Source organism: Tursiops truncatus, chromosome 20 (assembly GCF_011762595.2).
Source record: "Tursiops truncatus isolate mTurTru1 chromosome 20, mTurTru1.mat.Y, whole genome shotgun sequence".
Taxonomy (NCBI): domain Eukaryota; kingdom Metazoa; phylum Chordata; class Mammalia; order Artiodactyla; family Delphinidae; genus Tursiops; species Tursiops truncatus.
In genome coordinates, this window is record NC_047053.1 from 13,899,604 (window position 1) to 13,919,970 (window position 20,367).

A 20,367-nucleotide genomic window follows, 5' to 3' on the forward strand; every position below is an offset into this window, starting at 1 on the left:
TCAAGATGAGGGAAGGGAGAGAGGGGCATTGCCCTCACTGGTTACAGCAGAAGTGTGCTGCTTCTCTTTCTGGGACCAACTTGATATGTAACCTCGGGAATTCACCATCATAGTTCTTTCTATATTTCATTTTATCCCTCAGCAAAGCAGGAGTCCGGTCTCTAGTTTTTGAAGCCTCTTAACTCTTTTCTGAGTCAGAAGTGTGAGGTGCTAGAAAACATGATTCATATTCCTACTTGCCTCCAATACTTTTCAGAGCAGATCTCAGGATCACAACTTGTCATCAATGTGACCCTCCTGCAGATCTAGCCCGAGTGTATGATTCATTGCCTGAGTCTGAAATAGGTCCTAAACATCCACCGACTGCCAGACTATAGGTCAAATCTCCAATATAGCTTTTCATAAGCAAAGTCAAAGCAACAGCAGAAGAGATAGTAAGCAAATCTGGATTGCTGGGTCTGGGTGAGTAAATAAAACCTCCAAACAGTTATGCTGTGGAAGAAATCTGCTCTAGAACGTGAAGACCACCCATCAGAATCAGAGTCTAAGCATCTGTCACTGGGAACAGTACAGGATACCTCTGTTGTCACCATGGCTATCATAGGTCAAAGGTAAAAAGAATTAAGAAGTAATAATAATAAATATTTTGTAACAATTTACACTTGACTGAGGACAAGGCACAGATCAAAGAAATGACACTGAGTCCAAAAGTCCAAACTCACCTCCCAAACACTAAAGACCACACATTATTGCGAATGATTCTGAGCCACCACTTTCAGATCCAAAAGAGATTATCAAAAGCAGAGATCTGAGAGACTTCGCTGGCGGTCCAGTGGTTAAGACTCCATGTTTCCACTGCAGGGGCACGGGTTCGATCGCTGGTTGGGGAAATAAGATCCCGCATGCCGCATGGCGCGGCATGGCATGGCCAAAAATTTTTTTAAAAGAAAAACATGTTTAAATGGTTAAAATAGCACATTAAAAAAAAGAAAGCAGACAACCAGGAATGGAAATATTCGAGGAAGCACTAAACTTGGGCGGAAGCATATGTGTCTTCCTGGGCACAAGTTGTAGAAGCAACACACCAAGTTTAGGCTTTATCCTGGCACAGAGAAGAATTCTGAGCAGGGCACATGATCACGCTTCAGTGCTGAAAGACCATTCTGTGGATGGTTTGAAGAAGAGCAAGATAGGAGGCATGCAGACCAATTAAGAGTCTATTAAGTGAGGGCTTTCCCGGTGGTGCAGTGGTTAAGAATCTGCCTGCCAATGCAGAGGACACAAGTTCAAGCCCTGGTCCGGGAAGATCCCACATGCCGTGGAGCAACTAAGCCCGTGCACCACAACTACTGAGCCTGCACTCTAAAGCCCGTGAGCCACAACTACTGAGCCCACGTGCCACAACTACTGAAGCCCGTGCGCCTAGAGCCCGTGCTCTGCAACAGGAGAAGCCACCGCAATGAGAAGCCCACTCACCGCAACTAGAGAAAGCCCGCGCATAGCAACAAAGACCCGACACAGCCAAAAATAAATAAAATAAGTAAATTTTTAAAAAAAAGCTTTAAATACAAAGTCACTTGTCCAGTACCCACCACACATGGTGACTCAGTTGGCTACCCAGAGTACCTATGTGGCCAGACCTCCTGCCAGCGATGGGACTATTCAGACTACTCACTGTTACCAAATTCACAGCCAACTCAGATCCACGTAGGACACACTGCACTTCTCAACTTGGACCTCCTCATTCTATCCCACTCCTGCTATTTCTTTTATTTCTGCACTCCTGACATGCTGAGAGAACTAGAGGCCAGCCAGGCTCTCCCAGACACCTGGGGCGAGAGACGATCAGGCTCTCCTCCAGTTCAGCACCTCCCCATCTGTGCCCTGACCTGGAGTCCTTCAAGTGATGGGTCATCAACTCAGAGTGTTCTGACTTCCTACGACCCTGCCTGTGAATCTCATTCATCCTGAAGTGTCTCCTTTCTGACCCACTGAGATATCGCCCCACCTCTGTATCCTTGCGGCCAGAACAGACAACCTGTAACGTGAGAGCAGCTGGACTTTTAGTGAAGCTGTGGCCAGATAAAGTCCCTAGGGTGCTGGCAAAGATTCAGGCCAGGGAAACAGACATGAGAAACCACTTCTCTCTTTCGGAATATGCTTGAAGAGGTTCAAGTTTTCCATCAGGTGAAACGCATTCCACCTATGGAAGGAGATGGGTGGGGGAAGAGAGATACCAGATCAGGGTATCTGTGTCTCCATCTGTGATTCGGGCCATTATGTTCCATAAAAGGCTCCCTCCCTCACTCACCATGGTTACAGTGGATCTCACCACATGCTGACTTGGCTCATACCTGAAATCTGAGGCAGACCCTTCATTTAGGGATTAATTATTGCTCTCTAACTAGTCCCAGGGATTAATTGTTTAGATCATTCCTTGCTTTCCAAGGCCACCTTGCCTGGGACTTGCCTAGGGCCCTGTCCCAACTTCTCTCAGATCCAGCTTCAGCTCTTAAGACCTCAGCATGAATCAGAGCCCTGGGCCCCTCACTCATCTGGAAGGAATGGGTGGTTGGCAGGGTGTGTTGAGTTAGAGGTGCCTACAGGAAATGTCTGGTTCTTGTGTTGATGAGAAGGGTCGAAGCTGGAGATGAAGATTTGGGAGTCATTCCTGCATTAGAGGTGGTAGTAGAAGCTACGAGTGCGGATGAGTTGCTCAGGTAGAGTGAGCTGCATGAGAAAATAAAGGATGAAGCCCTGAGAGGACCAAGAGGAAAAGTTCAGGCAGCGGTGCCTGCGCCGAAGACGGAGAAACTGGAGAGGCTGTAGCACAACGAGGGGAGAGGGGCTTTGAAGTTTCTTCACAGAAGGAGGAGTCAATAGCGTGAAACGCAGCTGAGCAGTAAAGTGAAATGAGGTCTGAATTAGACTTAACAACTGAGGCGTCACCAGGGACCTTAGGACAAGCTGGTTTAGTGGTCTCGTGGGAGCAGAAGCAGAGTGAACCACAGGCTCTGCTCTGCGGCACAGAGAACTCTGGCTACCAAAGAGGTATCTCTGCCTCTGTTGACTGGCTACCTCACTACCTTCTGCTTCCATTTATGTTTCTCTTAGCTGATACACCCAGATACACTGCTAGTCTGGATCAATACAACAGTTGGGGATCTATTTTAGTACCACAGAAACTACTGCAAAAGATTTTCTGGGTTCATACACGGTGCTCTCACAGTTAACCTTCAAGTCCTCAGTTTGCAAGCTAGTAAGCACTTTAATTGATTCAGCATAATATAAATTTGGCTTTTCATGGCAATGCTAGTCCCACATCATTAATTCCATTGACAACAGCTGGCTGGCGTGAGTAGCAGCCTCAGCTTCCCTTGCTCTCTGTCAGGCCAAAGCCACCTCCACTTCCTATCATTGTCTCATATTAAGCTTGGTTAGCATCACTATTTTTGTTTGTTTGTTTGTTTTTTGGCCACGCTGCGAGGCTTGCGGAGGCTTAGTTTCTCAACCAGGGATCGAACCGGGGCCCTCAGCAGTGAAAGTGTGGAGTCCTAACCACTGGACAGCCAGGGAATTCCTTTTTCTTTTTTTTTTTAAATAGCTTCACTCATTTTTTGGCTCCTTCTCTCTCCCCTCAACGGTTTAATTATTGAATAAAACATTTATTCCATACATTTATACCATACATTTATACCACGCTTTGATTTACAAAGCACCTTCCCCTATTGACATCTCACAACACACGCTAGGAATTAGTAGGCTGGAAGGGCAGTGGCGGGGCGCGCGTACCTCCTGCTGGCGTCCCGGCGCGCTGCAGCCTCCCTTCCCTCCCGCCCGTCAGGAGCTCGAGAGAAGGCTGAGACGCTAGTGCCCGCGCAAAGCTTCCTGGGAAATGTCTGGGGTGTACGTGTTAAACTACAAATCCCGATACTCACCGCGCTGCAGCCCCGAAGAGGGTGTTTTCTGGTGACTCTGAATCTTTGTCAGTGTCGTTGGGACTGCTGCACAAGCCTGATTCAGTATTCACAGGAGGTTTTGGGAGAACGTGATAGCTCTTCCGCCGGGTGTGCACGAACGGACTTGGCTTCCGCTGCTTCCTCGGGCTCGCTCGGTGTGGCGAATCTGCCGTTGCGACACAATGGCTGGGAGCGCAAGGCCCCACGGGAGGCTTGTGGAATCTGCTGTGGGAAGAAGAGAGCCAGGTTTCTTGGGCAGCCACAGTCATGGGGGAGACGGCCCGCAGTGCCGCGGGCTCCGCGCCTGGGGCGGCGGCTTCCGCCGAAGCCCCGCTGCAGTACAGCCTTCTTCTGCAGTACCTGGTGGGTGACAAGCGTCAGCCCCGGCTCCTGGAGCCTGGGAGCCTGGGCGGGATCCCGAGTCCGGCCAAGAGTGAGGAGCAGAAGATGGTCGAGAGGGCGATGGAAAGCTGCGCCTTCAAGGCGGCGCTGGCCTGCTTGGGAGGTGAGGCGAGGAGGGGGGCCTTTGGGAGGCTTAGGGCTTGGGCGGCATAGGGGTCCCCTGCCAATAAGACCACGCGCCTGGGAGGCGAGGAGTCCATGGGCTTCGACCTTGACCCACCCCCGCCTGGTTCAGTGAGCTCGAGCAGCGCCTCCCTAGATCCCGAGGGTGGCTTTCGCCTCTGGAAATTGGATCAGAGAATCGATCCTGGGTCGGGACCTGGGGGTTCTAAGATGGTTGACTTCATTCATTCATTCGCTTTTAAATAATCATTTTCCAACAGCTTGTTACTTTGCAGCTATCACGTGTCAGGCGGTGGAAAGACAGGGTGAGAACAAGATCCTTGTTCTCATGAAGCTAACATTTTAATATACATAGAAAATTGTTGAGAAGGAGCCTGGAGGAGAGCTCTGCAGACATAGGGCCCAGCACCTGCAAAGGTCTGGCCGGAAGTGGCTTGAGGTTAGAAAAACAGAAAGGCCAGTGAGGCCAGTGTGACTAGACAGCAGGGAAAGAGGGGGAAAGAAGTCTGGACTTGGCTTTTTTTTTTTTTTTTTTTTAACGTTTTGAGGATTTGAGAATGTATGTGTCCCTCCTGTATGCAGAGTAAAGAGGGTGGCCACATTTGCAGGTGATTTGAAGTCTCATTGAGAATGAAAGGCAATTAAGAAAGGAATGTAGGTGAGAGTGCACATGTGAAGTAGAGCAGAAAGAAAAAAAGATCTTTTTTGGTTGGGGGAAGGCCACAAGAAGAGGTGAGACTAGAGCGTGTCTTGGAGGATTGAGAGAATGGGGTTAGACAAAGAGGAGGAGAAACAGCATTTCAAGTTGGGGGTGGGGTGAGGGATTTGGGCTTTTTGCCTGCAGGCATTAGGGCAGTCATTGATGGTTTTTAAATTATTTTTTTAATGTTTATGTATGTATTTATTTTGGCTGCGCTGGGTCTTAGGTGCGGCACGCGGGATCTTTAGTTGCGGCATGCGAACTCTTAGTTGCAGCATGCATGTGGGATCTAGTTCCCCGACCAGAAATCGAACCCAGCCCCCTGCATTGGGAGCGTGGAGTCTTACCCACTGGACCACCAGGGAAGTCCCCGTTGATGGTTTTTTAGAGGGTAACAAGTGGTAATGAGCATGATGACTCAAGGTGGAGTGTGATGAAGGAAAGGAAAGTCTGTGGATAGGGAGACCATATAGGGAACTTGCTAGACTGAAGCTCCGTGAGACATGGACTGGGTCTTTGTTCATCATTGTGCCTGACCCTAATAAATACATATCTGTTGAAATGATGAATGAGTCTTTGTAGTGCACCAGGGGCGAAGTGATAAAGGCCTTAGACTAGGATGATAATTGTGGACATAGGGTTACAGGGGGAGGCAAAGAAACAGTCAGAAATGCCCCTGAAGTTTGGAGTAGGAGTGACTGGAAAGAAGGAGCCATAAGCAAGAAAGTCTGGAGGGGAGGTGCCCATGATTTCATTGAACGTATACCGACCTTGAGGTGGCAAGAGGACATCCATGTTGACATGTCCAGCAGGCTCAGGAAGGTCAGCTGTGGACAGCAGTGTGGGGTTTGCTATTTGGTAGCTTTGTGACCTTAGGGAAATTAGTTAACCTCTCTGAGCCTCAGTTTCTTCACCTACAGAAAGGAGAGGATAATAATATCTATCTCACAGGACTATTGTGAAGAATAAATGAGGCTGGGACTATAAAGCGTCAGAGTGATTGGCACATGGTATTTACCAAATGAGTATTATGGATGTCACCGTCGTCAAGGGAGTGATTTGCAAAGTTGATACCTGAACTTGAGGGTGACTGGTTTACATGTGAGAGTGTAGAGAGAGAAAGAGGGTTAAAGACTGAATTTTGAGGAATGTTAGAAAATGAAAGGAGGAAGAAATCCCAGAAGAGTCAGAGAAGAAGCTGCCAACAAGATAGATTCTGGATTTTGTAACGTGGAAACCAGACAAGTAGAGAGTTTTCCAGGCAAGAAGGGGCGTCCTCTTCGCTGGTGGCCATCCAAAAGGTGCTATTTGAGTATGACCCCATTACAGTAATCCAGAGAACATACCAAAGAAATCTTCTCTCTGTGTTTGTTTTTAGGATTTGTCTTGGGAGGTGCATTTGGGGTGTTCACTGCTGGCATTGATACCAATGTGGGCTTTGACCCTAAGGATCCTTACCGCACACCTACAGCAAAAGAAGTTCTTAAAGACATGGGGCAGAGAGGAATGTCCTACGCCAAAAATTTTGCCATCGTGGGCGCCATGTTTTCTTGCACTGAGTGTTTGGTAGAATCTGTAAGTGTCCCCGCCTTCTGAGAAAGCCTTGCCTGTTTCCATCTTGGGACTTCTCAAGAGAAATACTCTTAATGCTACTAGAAAGCAGGTCAGAAATGTCCAATACTTGCTAGATTAAATTTCCATGAAGTAGTCCCTAATGTAAACTTTTTGTGCGTTTATGATTTGGGCTTGCATTATTCTTTACTTGTGTTTGGAGGCTAGAAGTTGGTTAATGAGTTTATTTTATTTATTTTTTGGCTGCACTGCGCTGCTTGCAGGATCTTGGTTCCCCAACCAGGGATTGAACCCGGGCTCCCTGCAGTGGAAGCACGGAGTCCTCACCACTGGACTGCCAGGGAATTCCCAGTGAATGATTTTAAACAGAATACTTACTGGGGAACTGAGACGAGATTTTGATTACTTCTCAAATGTTACACTTGGTCTCAGCACTCTGGTACCACCTGCAGGAAGCATTTATGAACACATTCAAATTTTAGGAACTATACTTTTGAAAGAGAAAAAGATAGGTTTCCTTTGGGGAGGGCCTAAATTCGCCAGCCAGAAACCCCGTCTTTTTTTTTCCTTAATCATCTTGTCTGGCTTGTTTCTTTGGCTCTGAACTGCTCTTCTCCACCCACAGTACCGGGGAAAGTCAGATTGGAAGAACAGTGTCATCAGTGGCTGCATCACTGGAGGAGCCATTGGTTTCAGAGGTTAGTAAACAGTTCTCAGATGGTTTTCTTTGTGGCCTTGGACAACATGCTGAAGTTGACATTTCTAAACATATGAGCATTCCAAGGACAGCCCAAGGCATATGTGGACACTTGATATTCTTCCCTTCTGACAAGTAAATCACGTTTGCTTCTGTGTTAACTCGGTTTTGGAAACTTCTAGTATCTAGATCAGGGTTTCTGATCCTTGGTATTGTTGACATTTTAGACCAGATACATGTTTGCTAGGGGGAGGGGGGCGCTGTCCTGTGCATGGTAGGATGTATAGCATCCCTGGCCTCTACCCCCTAGATGCTAGTAGCATCCTTTAGTGGGACAAGTAAAAGTGTCTCCAGACATTGCCAAATGTCCCCTGGGGAACAAAGTCACCCCCAGGTGAGAACCACAGAGAGATCTAGATCTATCTTAGAAAAAAGAACTGCCCCCATCTTGAACGTACGGGAAGAACTTCCTCATGATATGCAGGTGTGTGTTGCTATGCGGGAAAGTACAGAAGCATAGCTGGGCCCCATTTGGCCAAATAGCAGGCTCTGCTGAAATTTCAGTTCCACGCATTGCAAACAGACATCTTTCTTCGTACTATACAACTGTCATTTTAATTTGTGTATAAGTTATCACGGTAATAGGGTTCTTAGCTTTCTACCCCTTGAAAGCCAAATATAGGTATTCTAGAAATGTTGGATTATCATCTATAAACAACAAAGAAAAAAACCGGTTCCCTGCCACTTCTCCGTGTTGGTGTGTCTGTCAAGAGTGTGGTGCAGCGCGTCAGTGACAGGGTGTTCTTAACAGTGTACATTGCTGGGCTGCTCTCCATCTGCTGTGCCCGGACTTATCCAAAGCAAAAAGCCTTTTTTCTCATTTTCTGAGAGGCAGGATAATTTGCTATCATTAAAACCTGATTTTCCTCCTCAAACAGCCATTTGTGATTTATGGAGTAACTTCCCCTTTGGTCTTCCCATGTCTCAGCTTTGTCAGGGCCTTTGAGAGGCTCAGCTCCTCTAGGATTGCTTTGATCACCTTCCCAGGAATTTATTCCATAAACAAATCAGGGTACAGGCCATATGCTTTCACTTGATTCCAAGGGCTGGTTCTCTTAACCAGTTTCCTGCCTGTGAGGGGCTATTTTCATGAGGCTGGAAATAGTAATTCTTTAGAACGAGAGAAGTTAAATGAACGTACAGTTAGATAAAAGCACACTGGATCAGATCGTGTGCACAGCTTCACTGAAGTCTTCCAGCTCTCTGCTAGGTTGAATGATTTGGAACGCGTACACCAGTTTCTTTGCGTCTGCGGGTACCCAGGCTCTTCCTGAGTGCAGCCTGGCCGGCATCTGTCACCACAGGTGATGTCCTTTGTGTTTGCTTTGCAGCTGGCGTAAAGGCTGGGGTCATTGGTTGTGGAGGTTTTGCTGCTTTCTCTGCTGCGATCGATTATTACCTACGGTGAGAGCAGTTGCCTCCAGGGAAGGATGATGCCAGCCCAGGATCAGAGCTGTTCTGTGTAGGGCAGTGTCTGCACCATGCCGGGGCACTTGCTTCAGAGACTGAAGACATTTGTTTTCCCTCACATAGTTGGTGTCGTGAGGGAGCTGCCTGGCTGCAATCTGCCACCTCTGAGCAGCCACGCTCTCTGCTCCTGGACTCCAGCCAGGCTGTGGGGGGCTGTGCCACGCCAGCCGCTCTCTTTCGGGCTGATCAGGAGTCAGCATGTTGACCTGTAGGAGTTGAGTCCCGCAGACGTTCAGTCCTGACCACAACTGGCCCTCTGGTGGTTTGGTGCCGTGGGAATGGAGGGGACTTCACATATAGCCGGGAAGCTGTTCTGCCTTGGACCTCCATGCCGTCATCCACCTCACACACTGGGGCAGGGCAAAGTGAATTTATGCCATCCGACCAATGATGTCATTTTGTCTAGTGTTCTGCCTTGTTAAAAAACATATATATATGTGTATTTATATTACAGTTTAAAAGGTTGGCTTATTTTTATTTTCAAATTCCACAATTCCCAAAAATGGTTCCAGGTGCCCAAAGATTGAACATACATAGGGAAAGCGTGAGCAAACTCCTGAGAAGTTTGGGAATGTTAGGTTCCCAGGATCTGCAGAGTAGCGTTATCCTCACTGAGATCGTTACATTGGCCAGGGCCTTCCCCTAAAGCCCAGCCTAGCCATGTCCTAGGATGCGTTGAAACTCCACGCATAACCCCTGCTGGCCTCTTCTAAGAAATCCCTCCTGTGGGCTGGCCAGTGGGAATGCCTGTGGTCTAAACCACACACTGGTGTTCTGCTCTGACCACCAGACCAGGCCCGGCTCAAGGACACAGTGTGTGAAGGGTCCTGCTCTGGTCCTCCTGGTGACTAAGTCACAGCAGCCACTGGTTACGATGAGACCGAGTTGAGGAGCTGTTCACCGCTACCATTTTTCTCTGATGTCAGTGTTTTTCTTTCTTCCTTAAACATATTAGTGTTTTTGACTTGACCTGGTAGCCTTTTTTCTGACAGTAGCAGCTCAGCCTAATTCTGTGCCATATGCAAAGAAATAGCCTTTTACAATTGGGATCTGCCACAGATGCTGCTTTACTCGGGTGCTCTGGTGGTGGGGTGAAGATGAACTCGGGACAGGCAGGTAGCTTGGTGGGGGCCATGCAATTCCAGCCACCTTAAGCCAGTGGTAACGTCTCCTTTATTCTACCTTTGCCTTTTTGCCTCTTTTTGGCTTTCTGCCCCCTTGTCGGCTGTCTTCCAGCTCACCCACCCTTAACCAGAACTCAGACTCAGCTGAACCATCCAGACATCCTGAGTGAGTGTGTGTGTGAGATAATGTCAAACCCAGCTGGTAACACCTTCCTCTGGCCATGTCTGCTGTTGCCTTTGGAATGAGTGAGCTAGTACACAAGACTCATGTCCTTCTATGGGGAATTCTATAGAATGCCTGTCCCAGTCTCAGTCACGAGGCTTCACTGCGGCTAGGCTGGCTGGAGTATCCTCACAGGTCAGAGAACAAATGTAGGAGTGTTTCCTCTACCGTCTGTAAATAAGTCGCCTATAAGCACTTAGAGCAAGAGTAGATACTCCTACCCTGGCACCTGCTACAGTGCTAGAAGCCCAGCATCTTCTACCATCCAGTCTAGTGCGTGGGGTCAAATACATTGACTGACTGAGTACAGGAAACTGTCCTCACGACTGCCTTGAAAAAGATGAGCCCCGGGCTGTCAGTAGCCATCAGTTCAATAAGCCAAGCATTGTCCACGTTGACTATTCAATCAAGAGAGGAGATGAATAGCTTCCTGTTTTAGATGGCTAAGGAGGCAGTATGAGCTCATAAACCAAACACCAATTTTCAGAGACATCTGTTCCTGATCTCCAGAATAAACACAGTGTCCAATGGCTTAGGCTGGTGGAAGCCTACATTAACCCCACTAGCTCTTACAGGGAGGATGGGCCTCTAGGGGATCCAGACTCCAACAAGCAGATGAGGACACAAGGCTGCCCCAAGGACCTGCTACTTCCAAGGAAAATGGAGAGAAAATTCACATAAGATAAGCCTCCACTTGAATGGACAACTTCCTGCCATCTCTCTGAGGCACACTGATGGCCACGTCCCTGGTGGGGCAGTTGTATTTCATGAAAAGAACCGGCTGGTGACTGAGGTGGAGGCGTTGGTGAAAGAGCAAGGACGGGGCGTGGGCTCATCGCCCCCCAAAACCGCCACAGTCTCCACAGGCCGAAGGGACGCTCAAGGGTGAGTTCACTAGGTAAACAGATTCTTGGAAGCACATCTGGATGCAGCTGGAAGAGTTAAATATTTAGATTGGTGGTCTTCCCTGGACTCCTGAGAACACAAACGTCCACACCACAGGGCTGAGTTGTGTGCAAATGTTGGGGCTTTGCATTTTTTTTATTAACATTTTCCTCTCACGTGGTTTACATCAATTTATAATCTACGTAAGTTGAAACAGAACATAGACCAAAGAAAAATATATCCTTACCAACTTATTAAAGTCAAATATTAATGAAGTGTCCCATCCTACCTGTATCAGCAAACACCGGCGGCCCACAGCCGTTGCCAGCAAGGACAGGCATGCAGGATTCCTGTAGCCTGTCTTGACGGGCCTCTGTTGGCACAGACTGCCCTGCTGGGCACAGTGGCTGGGGCTTCTGGGCTGCACAGTCCCTGTCTCGTAGGAGAACCCACGGGCTATTTCCTCAGTGCAGCTCAGTCCAGGTCTGGTACCCCGCCCCTCCCTGCTCTTGGGGGTGGAATTTATAAATATTCTGAGCCTTTTGCATTTCTCAGCCCTTCCGGCCTTCCTCCCATTCTCATTGCCTAAGTGAGGTTGGGGGGGCTGCAGTATACCTGATGCTGAGAAGCAAACCTCCCTTGTTTTGGGGAGGTGGGAGGCACCCATTTGGGGCTGTAAATAGCTCTAGCTGGCCCTCCAGTTCATTCCAGTCAATGGCTGTGGAAGCAAGAGCCTTCCATGCCACATACCAGCTCCTGAGTGCCGAGCAGACTCCAGGGGTGATCAGACACTGGGGATCTTCAGACTCAAGCGGCCTTCTTTCTCTACCCCCTGTCTCAGAGAGCGGGGCTCCTTGCTGAGCTGCTAGCAGGCAGCTAGGGGGTCAGTACTGCCCTCCTCTTAGGCATCTCTTTCCTCCGATGTGCACAGAATGTGTACCGTTCTGCCCATGATTGGGCAACAGGTGTAAACAAGATGAGAAAGGGCCCTTCCTCTCACTGAGCAAGTGCTACGGCTTTAGGGCCCTAAACCCTTCTTTAAAACAGCTCTGAGCTCAAGCTAGGGGAGCTCTTCTCTCCAATCCTGAGGGCCTAGAATCTAGTCTCTGCCACATAGGAGAGCCAGGGAGCTGTGTACTGCAGCTCCAATCTCTGCAGCCCGGGAGTGTCTGCCCTCCCAGGCTAACTGCCAGAGGCCAGCGGCCCCTGCTCAGGTGGGGAGAAATTGCACTTTGAGGGTACTTCTCCTTTCCAGTGCTGAGCAGCGGGCCTCGGTGTTGGGATCGGAACCTGCTGATCCCCTACTCTGGAGCAGAGCGTCCACAACGAGGGTCCCCTGCAAAACCCAGTCCCGAGAGAGGCAGGTACCTGTGACTCCTCATTCTTCCCCAGCTCCTGGAGTTTCCCCGAGTTCACCCACAAGGCTGCATCTAGAAGCCGAGGGTGGAAGGCAGCACCAGGACGGCTGGCTAGCTGGACCGTGCCTGCCTTTCCCAGGGCCTGGAGCACACGTGGCCGTGGGGGCTGCCCCTGGCAGTGCTTGGCTGTGGAGAAAGTGTAAACCCTAAGGCAAAGGTGCCACGAGGTACGGGAGGCACCGGGAAGGACTAGCCCTCCTGGACAGAACCTGCCTGTTTCTGGACACCTGCTTCAGCCGTAGTAGCTGCCCTCCCAGAAGCCCAGCTCCACGAGAAAAGCCACCACAACTGCTTGCTGCCGAGAGCCTCTTTCCCCCCAGCCTAGGACACCCAGCGCTCCCTGGTGCTCCTCTCAACGTCCCACCTGTCCCTTTTCCTCGGCGGCCTGACCCTCCCACCTCCCCCGATTCTTTCCTGACCCTCTGGCTACCTTGGTAGCAGGTCACTTGTGAGTCTTGTATACTCAAAGGAAACAGAACACCAAGGGAAAAGGAACTGAAAAGCAGAAGAAACAGTCAAAGATGCCTCACTGGTACTGGAGACAGAACAGATAAACCCAGAAATGGAGAGTCTCAGGTGGAAAAATCCCAGAAATCCGCCCTCCAGCCTGTGCTAAGCTGAGGATTAGTGTGAGTCTGTCTCCTTGTCCAACATTTGCACAGGCGGCAAGGCAAGCAGGTGCGCTTCCGCAGGCAGAGGGCAAGGAGAGGCAGGGGGCGGCAGGCGGCGGTGCGGCACGGGCCACCACTGCCACCGCCGCCCAGGGCCTCCTCAGAGCTTTCGAGGCGCTGGATCAAAAACCAAGGCTGCACATGCATGCAGGCAGGCTGGGAGGGAGGAGAGGGCGGAGGAAGACCGAGGGGAGGCTGCCAGGAGACTGCGATCTGGGGGCAGGGCCAAGAGAGGAGAAGCTGGCAGCAGTCACAGAGCGCAAAATAAAAGCCCTTGGACCGGACTCAGGAGGAAAAAAAGTGTTGGAGGAAATGAAAGAACAAAGCAGGCTGTCTGTGTGCCCACACCGGGTCGGTCACTACCTTTCCTGCATGACAAGTAGACGTAAAACAATTCCCAAACAGCACGGAGCATTAGACAAAACTAGAGGAACAGAGGGCAGAGCCCGGGGTGCGCAGCAAGGCTGGGGCCGGGTCAGCTGGCTTTGTACAAGGTGGCACAAAAGATGCACGTCTTCCAGTTCTTGGAAATCTGTGTCCCTTGGAGTCTGGAGCGCTGGGTTTGGGAGTTCTCTATTGTAGTCCTTCAAGTCTGGGTTGGGTCCCCAGCTGGAGAGGCTGGCTCGGGCCACCCCCCCAGACGCTCCCACCTCGGGCTACACATCGGTGGAGAAGTACAGTGTGTTCCGCTTCAGTTCTGCGAAGGAGATGGGGGGGTGCTGCAGGTAGTAGAGAAGGACCTGGACCTGCGGGAAGACAGGGGAGACTGAGGCTGGGGTCCTCGCCCTGGAGGCCCTCTGACCCGCTGAGAAGCCCTGGTCTCCAGGCTGGGCCCCTGTGGCTCCCCGCTTCCCCTTCCTCTGAAGCCCAGGTGTGGCTGCCCATTTTCAGCAGTAGAGGGCGCTGCAGGGCAGCGGGTGGGGAGCCTGGGGCCACTTCGCCAACCTCAGTCATAAACTTCCAACCTGCTCCAGAGCTGGGCTTTGGCTTGGCAGCCCTGCTTCAGACCAGACCCCGCCCTGGGTCTTGTAGGGCTCCTAGGGAAGCTTCCTGACCCTGGAAGCGATGCTAGAGCTTCCGTGCGTGGGGACAAGGCCCCAGATTTTTCTGATACCCCTAGGCTTGCTTTCTGAGGCCCAGGCGCTCCCAGGATTGCAGCCAGCACTTGAGACAGACAACCTCTGGGCCCCTGGTCTAGGTTCCTACTTTTCAGCAGGACTGTCCAGAGCCCTGCCTCCCTGGTGACATCCTACAGACCATCGTCCCCGCTGTCAGGAGGGGAGGGGGTTAGGAGTCCTAGCTGTTCTCTCTCCACCCCTCAAGGAGGCTTGTCCTTCCCCTCCAGCAGCCGCAGGCCTGGGCAGTGCGTAGGTACCTGTGCCATGACATCGTGGGACCAGATGTCGGCAGCCGACGTGAGGTGTGCTTTGCTCTCCACTTCTGAGGGTCTCAGTAGCGTGGGGCCAAACACAGTAGCCAGGTTGTGAAGGGACATCTTGTTGACGGGCTCCTTCTCAGCAACCCTGGGAGGGAGGGGAGGGGAGGGGAGGGGAGAAAAAAGTCATTCCTGGCAGCCGCGTGGGGCTCCAGACCCTGGGCTGTTACCACTCCTGGAAGGATTCCCACAGGTGGTCACTAGCCTCCCTCTCCTGAGGGTAGAGACCGCTTGGTAGGGAGGGGACTCAGCCAAGGGACCAAGTTCCAAGCTATGTTCCAGTACGTTCCAGTAACAGATTCCCAGCTCCTGGGCCGCCCCTTGAACTGATGGTAAACTGTCAGAGCCAGAAGGACCCACTCCAACTCCCTTGCCTTAGAGATACTATTACTGGTTCAAGAACTTTCCCTATAGTAATTCATGCTCATCACAAACCTTTGCGTAGGTAATATTATCATCTCCACTGTACAGATGAAGAAACCAGAGTACAGAGAGGTTAAGTGACTTGCCCGAGGTTACACAGCTAGCAAGTGGCAGAGCTGGGGTCTGAACCCAGGCAGTTTGCCTCCAGAGCCCAGGCTCTTCCCCACAATCGGCCCAGCCGTGGAGGGGGGCCCTGAGGAAGAGTCCGAGCAGGCGGGGCTGGGCAGGGGACAAAGGCCTGAGGTCTGCCTGCTGCACTGTGGCAGGAACAACCCTCAACCCAGATGGAGTCCAGGGGCTGTTCTCCCAAGCTTTTCCAGAAGGGTCTGCCTCATGGGGCTCCAGAGCTGCCTCCCTTTGGATCTTCCTCTGCTTCTCTTGCATAATAAGCCAGATGCTCTGTAGATATTTCCCGAGTGACAGCAGGGGCTGCCATCTGTGGCTGGTGTCCAGCAGGCTCAGTACCAGCCAGCTCATCAGAGAGGCCCTGTGCCTCCCCCAGTCCCAAGCAATGTTTCTGGGGCTGAGACCCAGCCGCCCTGAACAGCGCCCCTCGCCGCACTCCCACTCCACCGTCACTCCACCCTCCAGGCCGGAGCCATCGATGCGCCTGCTGACTGCTTTGGAAACAGGCAGAAAAACACTGCCATGCCAGGAGGCAGCTGTGCAGCTGGCCCAGCCCCTCACCACACACACGCGCGCGCGCACACACACACACACACAAACACACACCAACACACACCCCGGCCAGGGCCCAGATGTGGGAACAGAGTGTGCCCGGTTCCCAGGGTGGAAAACCTAATGAATTTTCCTTCCCATTCCTCCTCTGTGTGTCCTCCCCACAGTGCTCGCCAAACTATTCGGGAATTGGTTGGGACTTCGGTCCTGGCCAAACCAGAGGGAAAATGTCTCATAATGGGAAAAACAAGACAGCAGCCCAGGCGTTCCCAGGTCTCTGGCCCTCCAGAGCCTGGCCTGGCCTGGTGGCCGAGCTGCCACTGGGAGCCTGGGCCTGAGGGCTCACGGCCCCTCACCAGGGGCTCCCTGGTCCCGGGTGGCAAATGGACTTAAGGGACGCCTGGGGACTTTTTCTCCCCACTCACACCTGGGACCAGTCCTGGACTCAAAAGTGAGTGCAAGGTCACCGTCAGGGCTAGCTTCCAGTATGAACTTTGCTGCAGGCATAACTTGAGCAGCTGTTGGTTTGACCTGACTGTGGAGGGGGCAGAGGAGAAGGTCGGAAGGGCTGTAGTTGAGGATCTGGGGGATGTGGCTTCTAAGGGCAGAGCTGCTGCTGACCCCAGGCAGTCCCTGCTGGGCTGGGGACTCAGATTCCCTATCTGTTCGATGAGCTGTGGGTCAAGACCAGCGGGCTTCAGATTTTTTTGACTGTGACCCACAAGCACACGCACGCACACACACACACACACACACACACACACACACACACACACACACACGTCTGACCTGAGCATCCAGCACACGCAACGTGCGTAACTGAACAGAACAATAGGCACCCCAAGGCTGTCCCTCCTACTCCGTTTAAAAAATGCTAAGTGGACCGAATGACCTACTGACTGTAAATCCACCTACAGTCCTTGGCTCTAGCCCTGCCTTTCTAAGCATTCTCTAGCCAGTATTCGAGGTTGCCATTAGGACCCAAATATTTCTCAAAAGAGAAGAATGTGAACACAAGAATGTGAAGAGCAAACTCTCACCCTGCTATGGTGTCCCAGCAGACACCAGCACCCACTTGGAGGCACGGAGGATGTGGGTTCCTCAGCGGATGTGCCCTCCCCCCAGCTGCCCCCTCCCCTGGACCGGGCCCCTCCCCATTACCTTTTCAAGTGTTCCAGCAGGAAGAGGAAGGTGATGAGGTTGGGGTCTGGCAGGGAGCGGAGCAGGTGCATCATGCAGTTTTCCTTGGCAGCAGGGTCTGACAGGGCTGTGGGGAGAGAAGGGGCTGGGGTGGGGCTTGGCTCTGGGCAGGGAGGCCTTAGCCAGCGCCCTGTGGTCAGGAGGCTACGGGACACTGCGGGAAAGCCCAGGCTGCAGGGGGTCAGGGGAGCAGACCCTGCAGGGAAGGGCCTGGTATTTCCCCAACAGTGGGCTATTGGAGGTTCCTACAGGAGGCCCCACCACAACCTGTAACTCAGCCAGGAGGCAGGCTGGTGGTTCAGCAGACACTGTCCTTCCCCTCCCTGCAGAAGCCTTTGGGGCTGGAGCCATTCCCCATACCTGGACTGTAAGGCTGAGTTTAAGACAGTGATGTCATGGCATGAATGTTCTCTCTCTCTTTTTTTGGCCGCACCACGCGGCTCGTGGAATCTTAGTTCCCTGACCAGGGATCGAAACCAGGCCCTCTGCAGTGAGAGCACAGAGTCCTAACCACTGGACCACCAGGGAATTCCCTGAATGTTCTTCTTCAAGTACCTCCGCTGCCGGAGCCCAGCAGTGAGCTGCCTTCCATGGGCTCCTCATTCCTGTGATCCAGCCCAGGAGAAGACAAGGCAGGAGGGATGCACCCAGGCCAGGATTTGGCCCAGGTGGGTAGAGGCCGGGAGCCCTGCCAGCCAGGGCTCCCAGCTTCCTCCTCACCCTGGGCATAGGTCAGAGATGAGACAGTGCTCCTTTTGGAAGGCTCGGTACAGGCCATGTCAAGTGTACGCCTGCTCACTTCTTCTTGGCCCCAGGGCACCAGCGCCTGACCACCCACCTCAGGGCAGATTTCCCTGGGTGCCTGGGTTTCTAGGCAAGGAGGTCAGTGTCCAAAGAGGAAGCACAGAGGGCAGCCCAGAGGGATGAGACGGGAAAGGGGCAGGGGAGAGAGGGTCCAGCCTCCAGATGAGGCCCCAGCAGGCCACACCTTGCCCTCCAGGCCACTCAGCCACACGGCCCTATGCAGTGGGCAGATCAACAAGCAAGGGAAGCCACAGATCTCCTCTCTCGCTCTTTTTTTTTTGCGGTACGCGGGCCTCTCACTGTTGTGGCCTCTCCCATTGCGGAGCACAGGCTCCGGACACGCAGGCTCAGCGGCCATGGCTCACGGGCACAGCCGCTCCGCGGCATGTGGGATCTTCCCGGACCGGGGCACGAACCCGTGTCTCCTGCATCGGCAGGCGGACTCTCAACCACCGCACCACCAGGGAAGCCCTCCTCTCTCACTCTTTACTGGTCAGGGAGGCCTGGCTCAGCCCAGCCCTCAGGCCCCCACTGGAGGCTCACCGATGCCCTCCATGAAGGCTGGGTAAAGTCGGTCTGTGAGGAGGGGCTCGGGCAGCTCCCGGAAGTATAGCTTGAGGGTGCCAGCGATGGCGTTGATGTCCATGTCACTCAGCATCAGCAGGATGTCCTTGTTGTCTGTAGGGGAGACGGGAGGTCAGGGGCTGTGCTGGCTGAGCCACCTCCGCCCCCACGCAGCCCTCAGCTGGGCAGGTAGCCCTGTTCCGTCCCTCTATCCATCCTGAGACAGCTTGCCCGGGACACCCCCACGCTGTCTCTGGTCTGCTCTCCCCAGGAATGGCAGGATGTAGGTAGTGTCCACAGGTGGCCTGTGACTCAGCTCTGTGGGGGGAGGGGAGCATAGATCGTCGTCCAGAGTCCTGGAGCCACACTCACGCCACGTGTCACGCGCCCTCCTTCCAGCTGGAATCGCCCCACTGCTAAGCCCCCCTCTGGAAGGCGCTGTGCATTTTTTTATACCTAAAATCATGTTCCGACAAAGCCTCAGCTTCCAGGTGGCACAGAGGAGCTGTGTGCCAGCACGTCCCCAGCTCCCCACCCCAGGCTCCCCGAACACGTCTGCCGGGCAGCTGCCCAGGGACACCCACCAGGCCCCCTCTCAGCTCCCATGGAATCAGCACTGCCCGGCCAGTTCAGGTGTCCTGACTACTGGGTGTGCTGTTGCTGCAGCCTGAACGGCGAGATAGGGGAAAGAACCAGAAAGGTCAGGCACCACCACCAAGGAGCCCACAGTCAAAGCGAGAGGCAGCAATGCCCCTCCCAGAGGGCACTGGGGGCCTGGGAGAAGGTGGAGGTGCCCGTGTCAGCCAACCCAGGCTCAAAGCCCTTTAGTTTCCCTGCAGCCCACTGGGCACCAGGAAGCCAGGAACACAGACTCTGGAACCCGAAAGATCTGAGTTTAAATCAGGCTCAAAGCCTATATACTGAGTAATCCTGGGCAAGTGACTTGGCCTCTCTGAGGCTCAGCTTCCTAATCTGTAGCAATGGAGAAGAGATTGGGGGGCAGGGGGTCACCCCATGCCATGCTGGGCTGTAGTTCACAGACCGAGGCTCCTCTGCCATTGGCTCGTGGAGGCCTCTCCGTGGAGAAGCCTCCCGCTTCTGCTGCGCTCTCCTCCCAGCCCCACGAGCCTGCCAGAGCGCCCCCTCCCCGTTGCTGCCCAGCTGGGCCTCCCAGACTCACTGGCGTCAAAGACGGCCTTCAGCGCCTGGATGTCTGTGGCCACCCCTGATATCCGGTAGATGCCAACCTCCTCGATGCCCCTCTTCTCCACCTCCTCCACGCACTGCCGGACGATGTAGGGCACCTTGGAGCGCTCCCGCCTGGTAGGGAGGGGATGTGAGGGGACGGAGGATGGAGGGAGCCCCCCAGTGATAGCTATATGTACCCCTTCTCTGCAAACCTTGGCCTTAGAGAGCTCTGGCTTCTGGGATCAGGAGGTGGGGGGGCAAGGAGAGGGCTGAGAAAGAGGCCACGCCACCCCACCCCCCAACAGCCTGCCTGCAGCTGAGGGACAGCAGGGGACAAAGGTGGGAGGGAGGAAGTTTTAGGAGATCAACCCAAAGACTAAAGAAAGAGTGTTCCTCAGAACAGAGGGCTCAGATTCAAATGCTTTGGGGACACCCAGCAGGTTACCTACAGAGGGGGGTGGGCCAGGTCCTGGAGACAAGGGGAGGGCAGGGGGGCTGAAGGGTGCACTCTCCCAAGGAGCAGCCACCCCTGGATTCCAGCCTGCCACCGTCACACCAAGACACGGGCCTACGGGTGTCAGACCTTCCCACCTATTACAAGAAGCTGACCATCCGGGATCTTCATGTGCAGTCTCCCAGTGCTTAAGTGCTAGCTCATTTATTTCTAAAGCATCGTGTGAGGCAGAGAACACACCTCTGCAGGCCACTTTTGCCCTCCAAACTGGCCGTGGTGACTGTCGAACTGGAAAGTGATTGTCGAGGGGCCAGACA

General features: G+C 52.8%; 2 protein-coding genes across 7 annotated transcripts in view; one reads left to right on the forward strand and one right to left on the reverse strand.

Annotated features, from left to right (window-relative positions):
* The first annotated feature begins 4,184 nt into the window (after positions 1-4,184).
* Positions 4,185-9,436, forward strand: TIMM22 (translocase of inner mitochondrial membrane 22). Of its 2 annotated transcripts, none has more exons than XM_073797888.1 (4): positions 4,185-4,464; positions 6,563-6,759; positions 7,382-7,454; positions 9,047-9,436. In XM_073797888.1, exons 1-4 carry the CDS (start codon positions 4,227-4,229, stop codon positions 9,193-9,195), a joined length of 657 nt encoding a protein of 218 aa, XP_073653989.1. In that variant the 5' UTR covers positions 4,185-4,226; the 3' UTR covers positions 9,196-9,436. The 2 variants fall into 2 exon arrangements, with proteins under 2 accessions (XP_073653989.1, XP_004315764.1); XM_004315716.4 differs by having other exon boundaries at positions 4,191-4,464; positions 8,845-9,436.
* Positions 9,437-11,335: 1,899 nt separating this feature from the next.
* ABR (ABR activator of RhoGEF and GTPase) overlaps positions 11,336-20,367 on the reverse strand; it is a 178,440-nt gene continuing 169,408 nt past the window's right edge. For all 5 annotated transcript variants that reach the window (XM_073797882.1, XM_033848366.2, XM_033848367.2 and 2 more), the window contains 5 exons: positions 19,589-19,728; positions 18,388-18,522; positions 17,002-17,107; positions 14,680-14,827; positions 11,336-14,050 (listed from right to left, as the gene is read on the reverse strand). In XM_073797882.1, the coding sequence (XP_073653983.1) occupies positions 13,961-14,050; positions 14,680-14,827; positions 17,002-17,107; positions 18,388-18,522; positions 19,589-19,728 (619 nt within the window). In that variant the 3' untranslated portion in view covers positions 11,336-13,960. The remainder of the gene's footprint in view (positions 14,051-14,679; positions 14,828-17,001; positions 17,108-18,387; positions 18,523-19,588; positions 19,729-20,367) is intronic.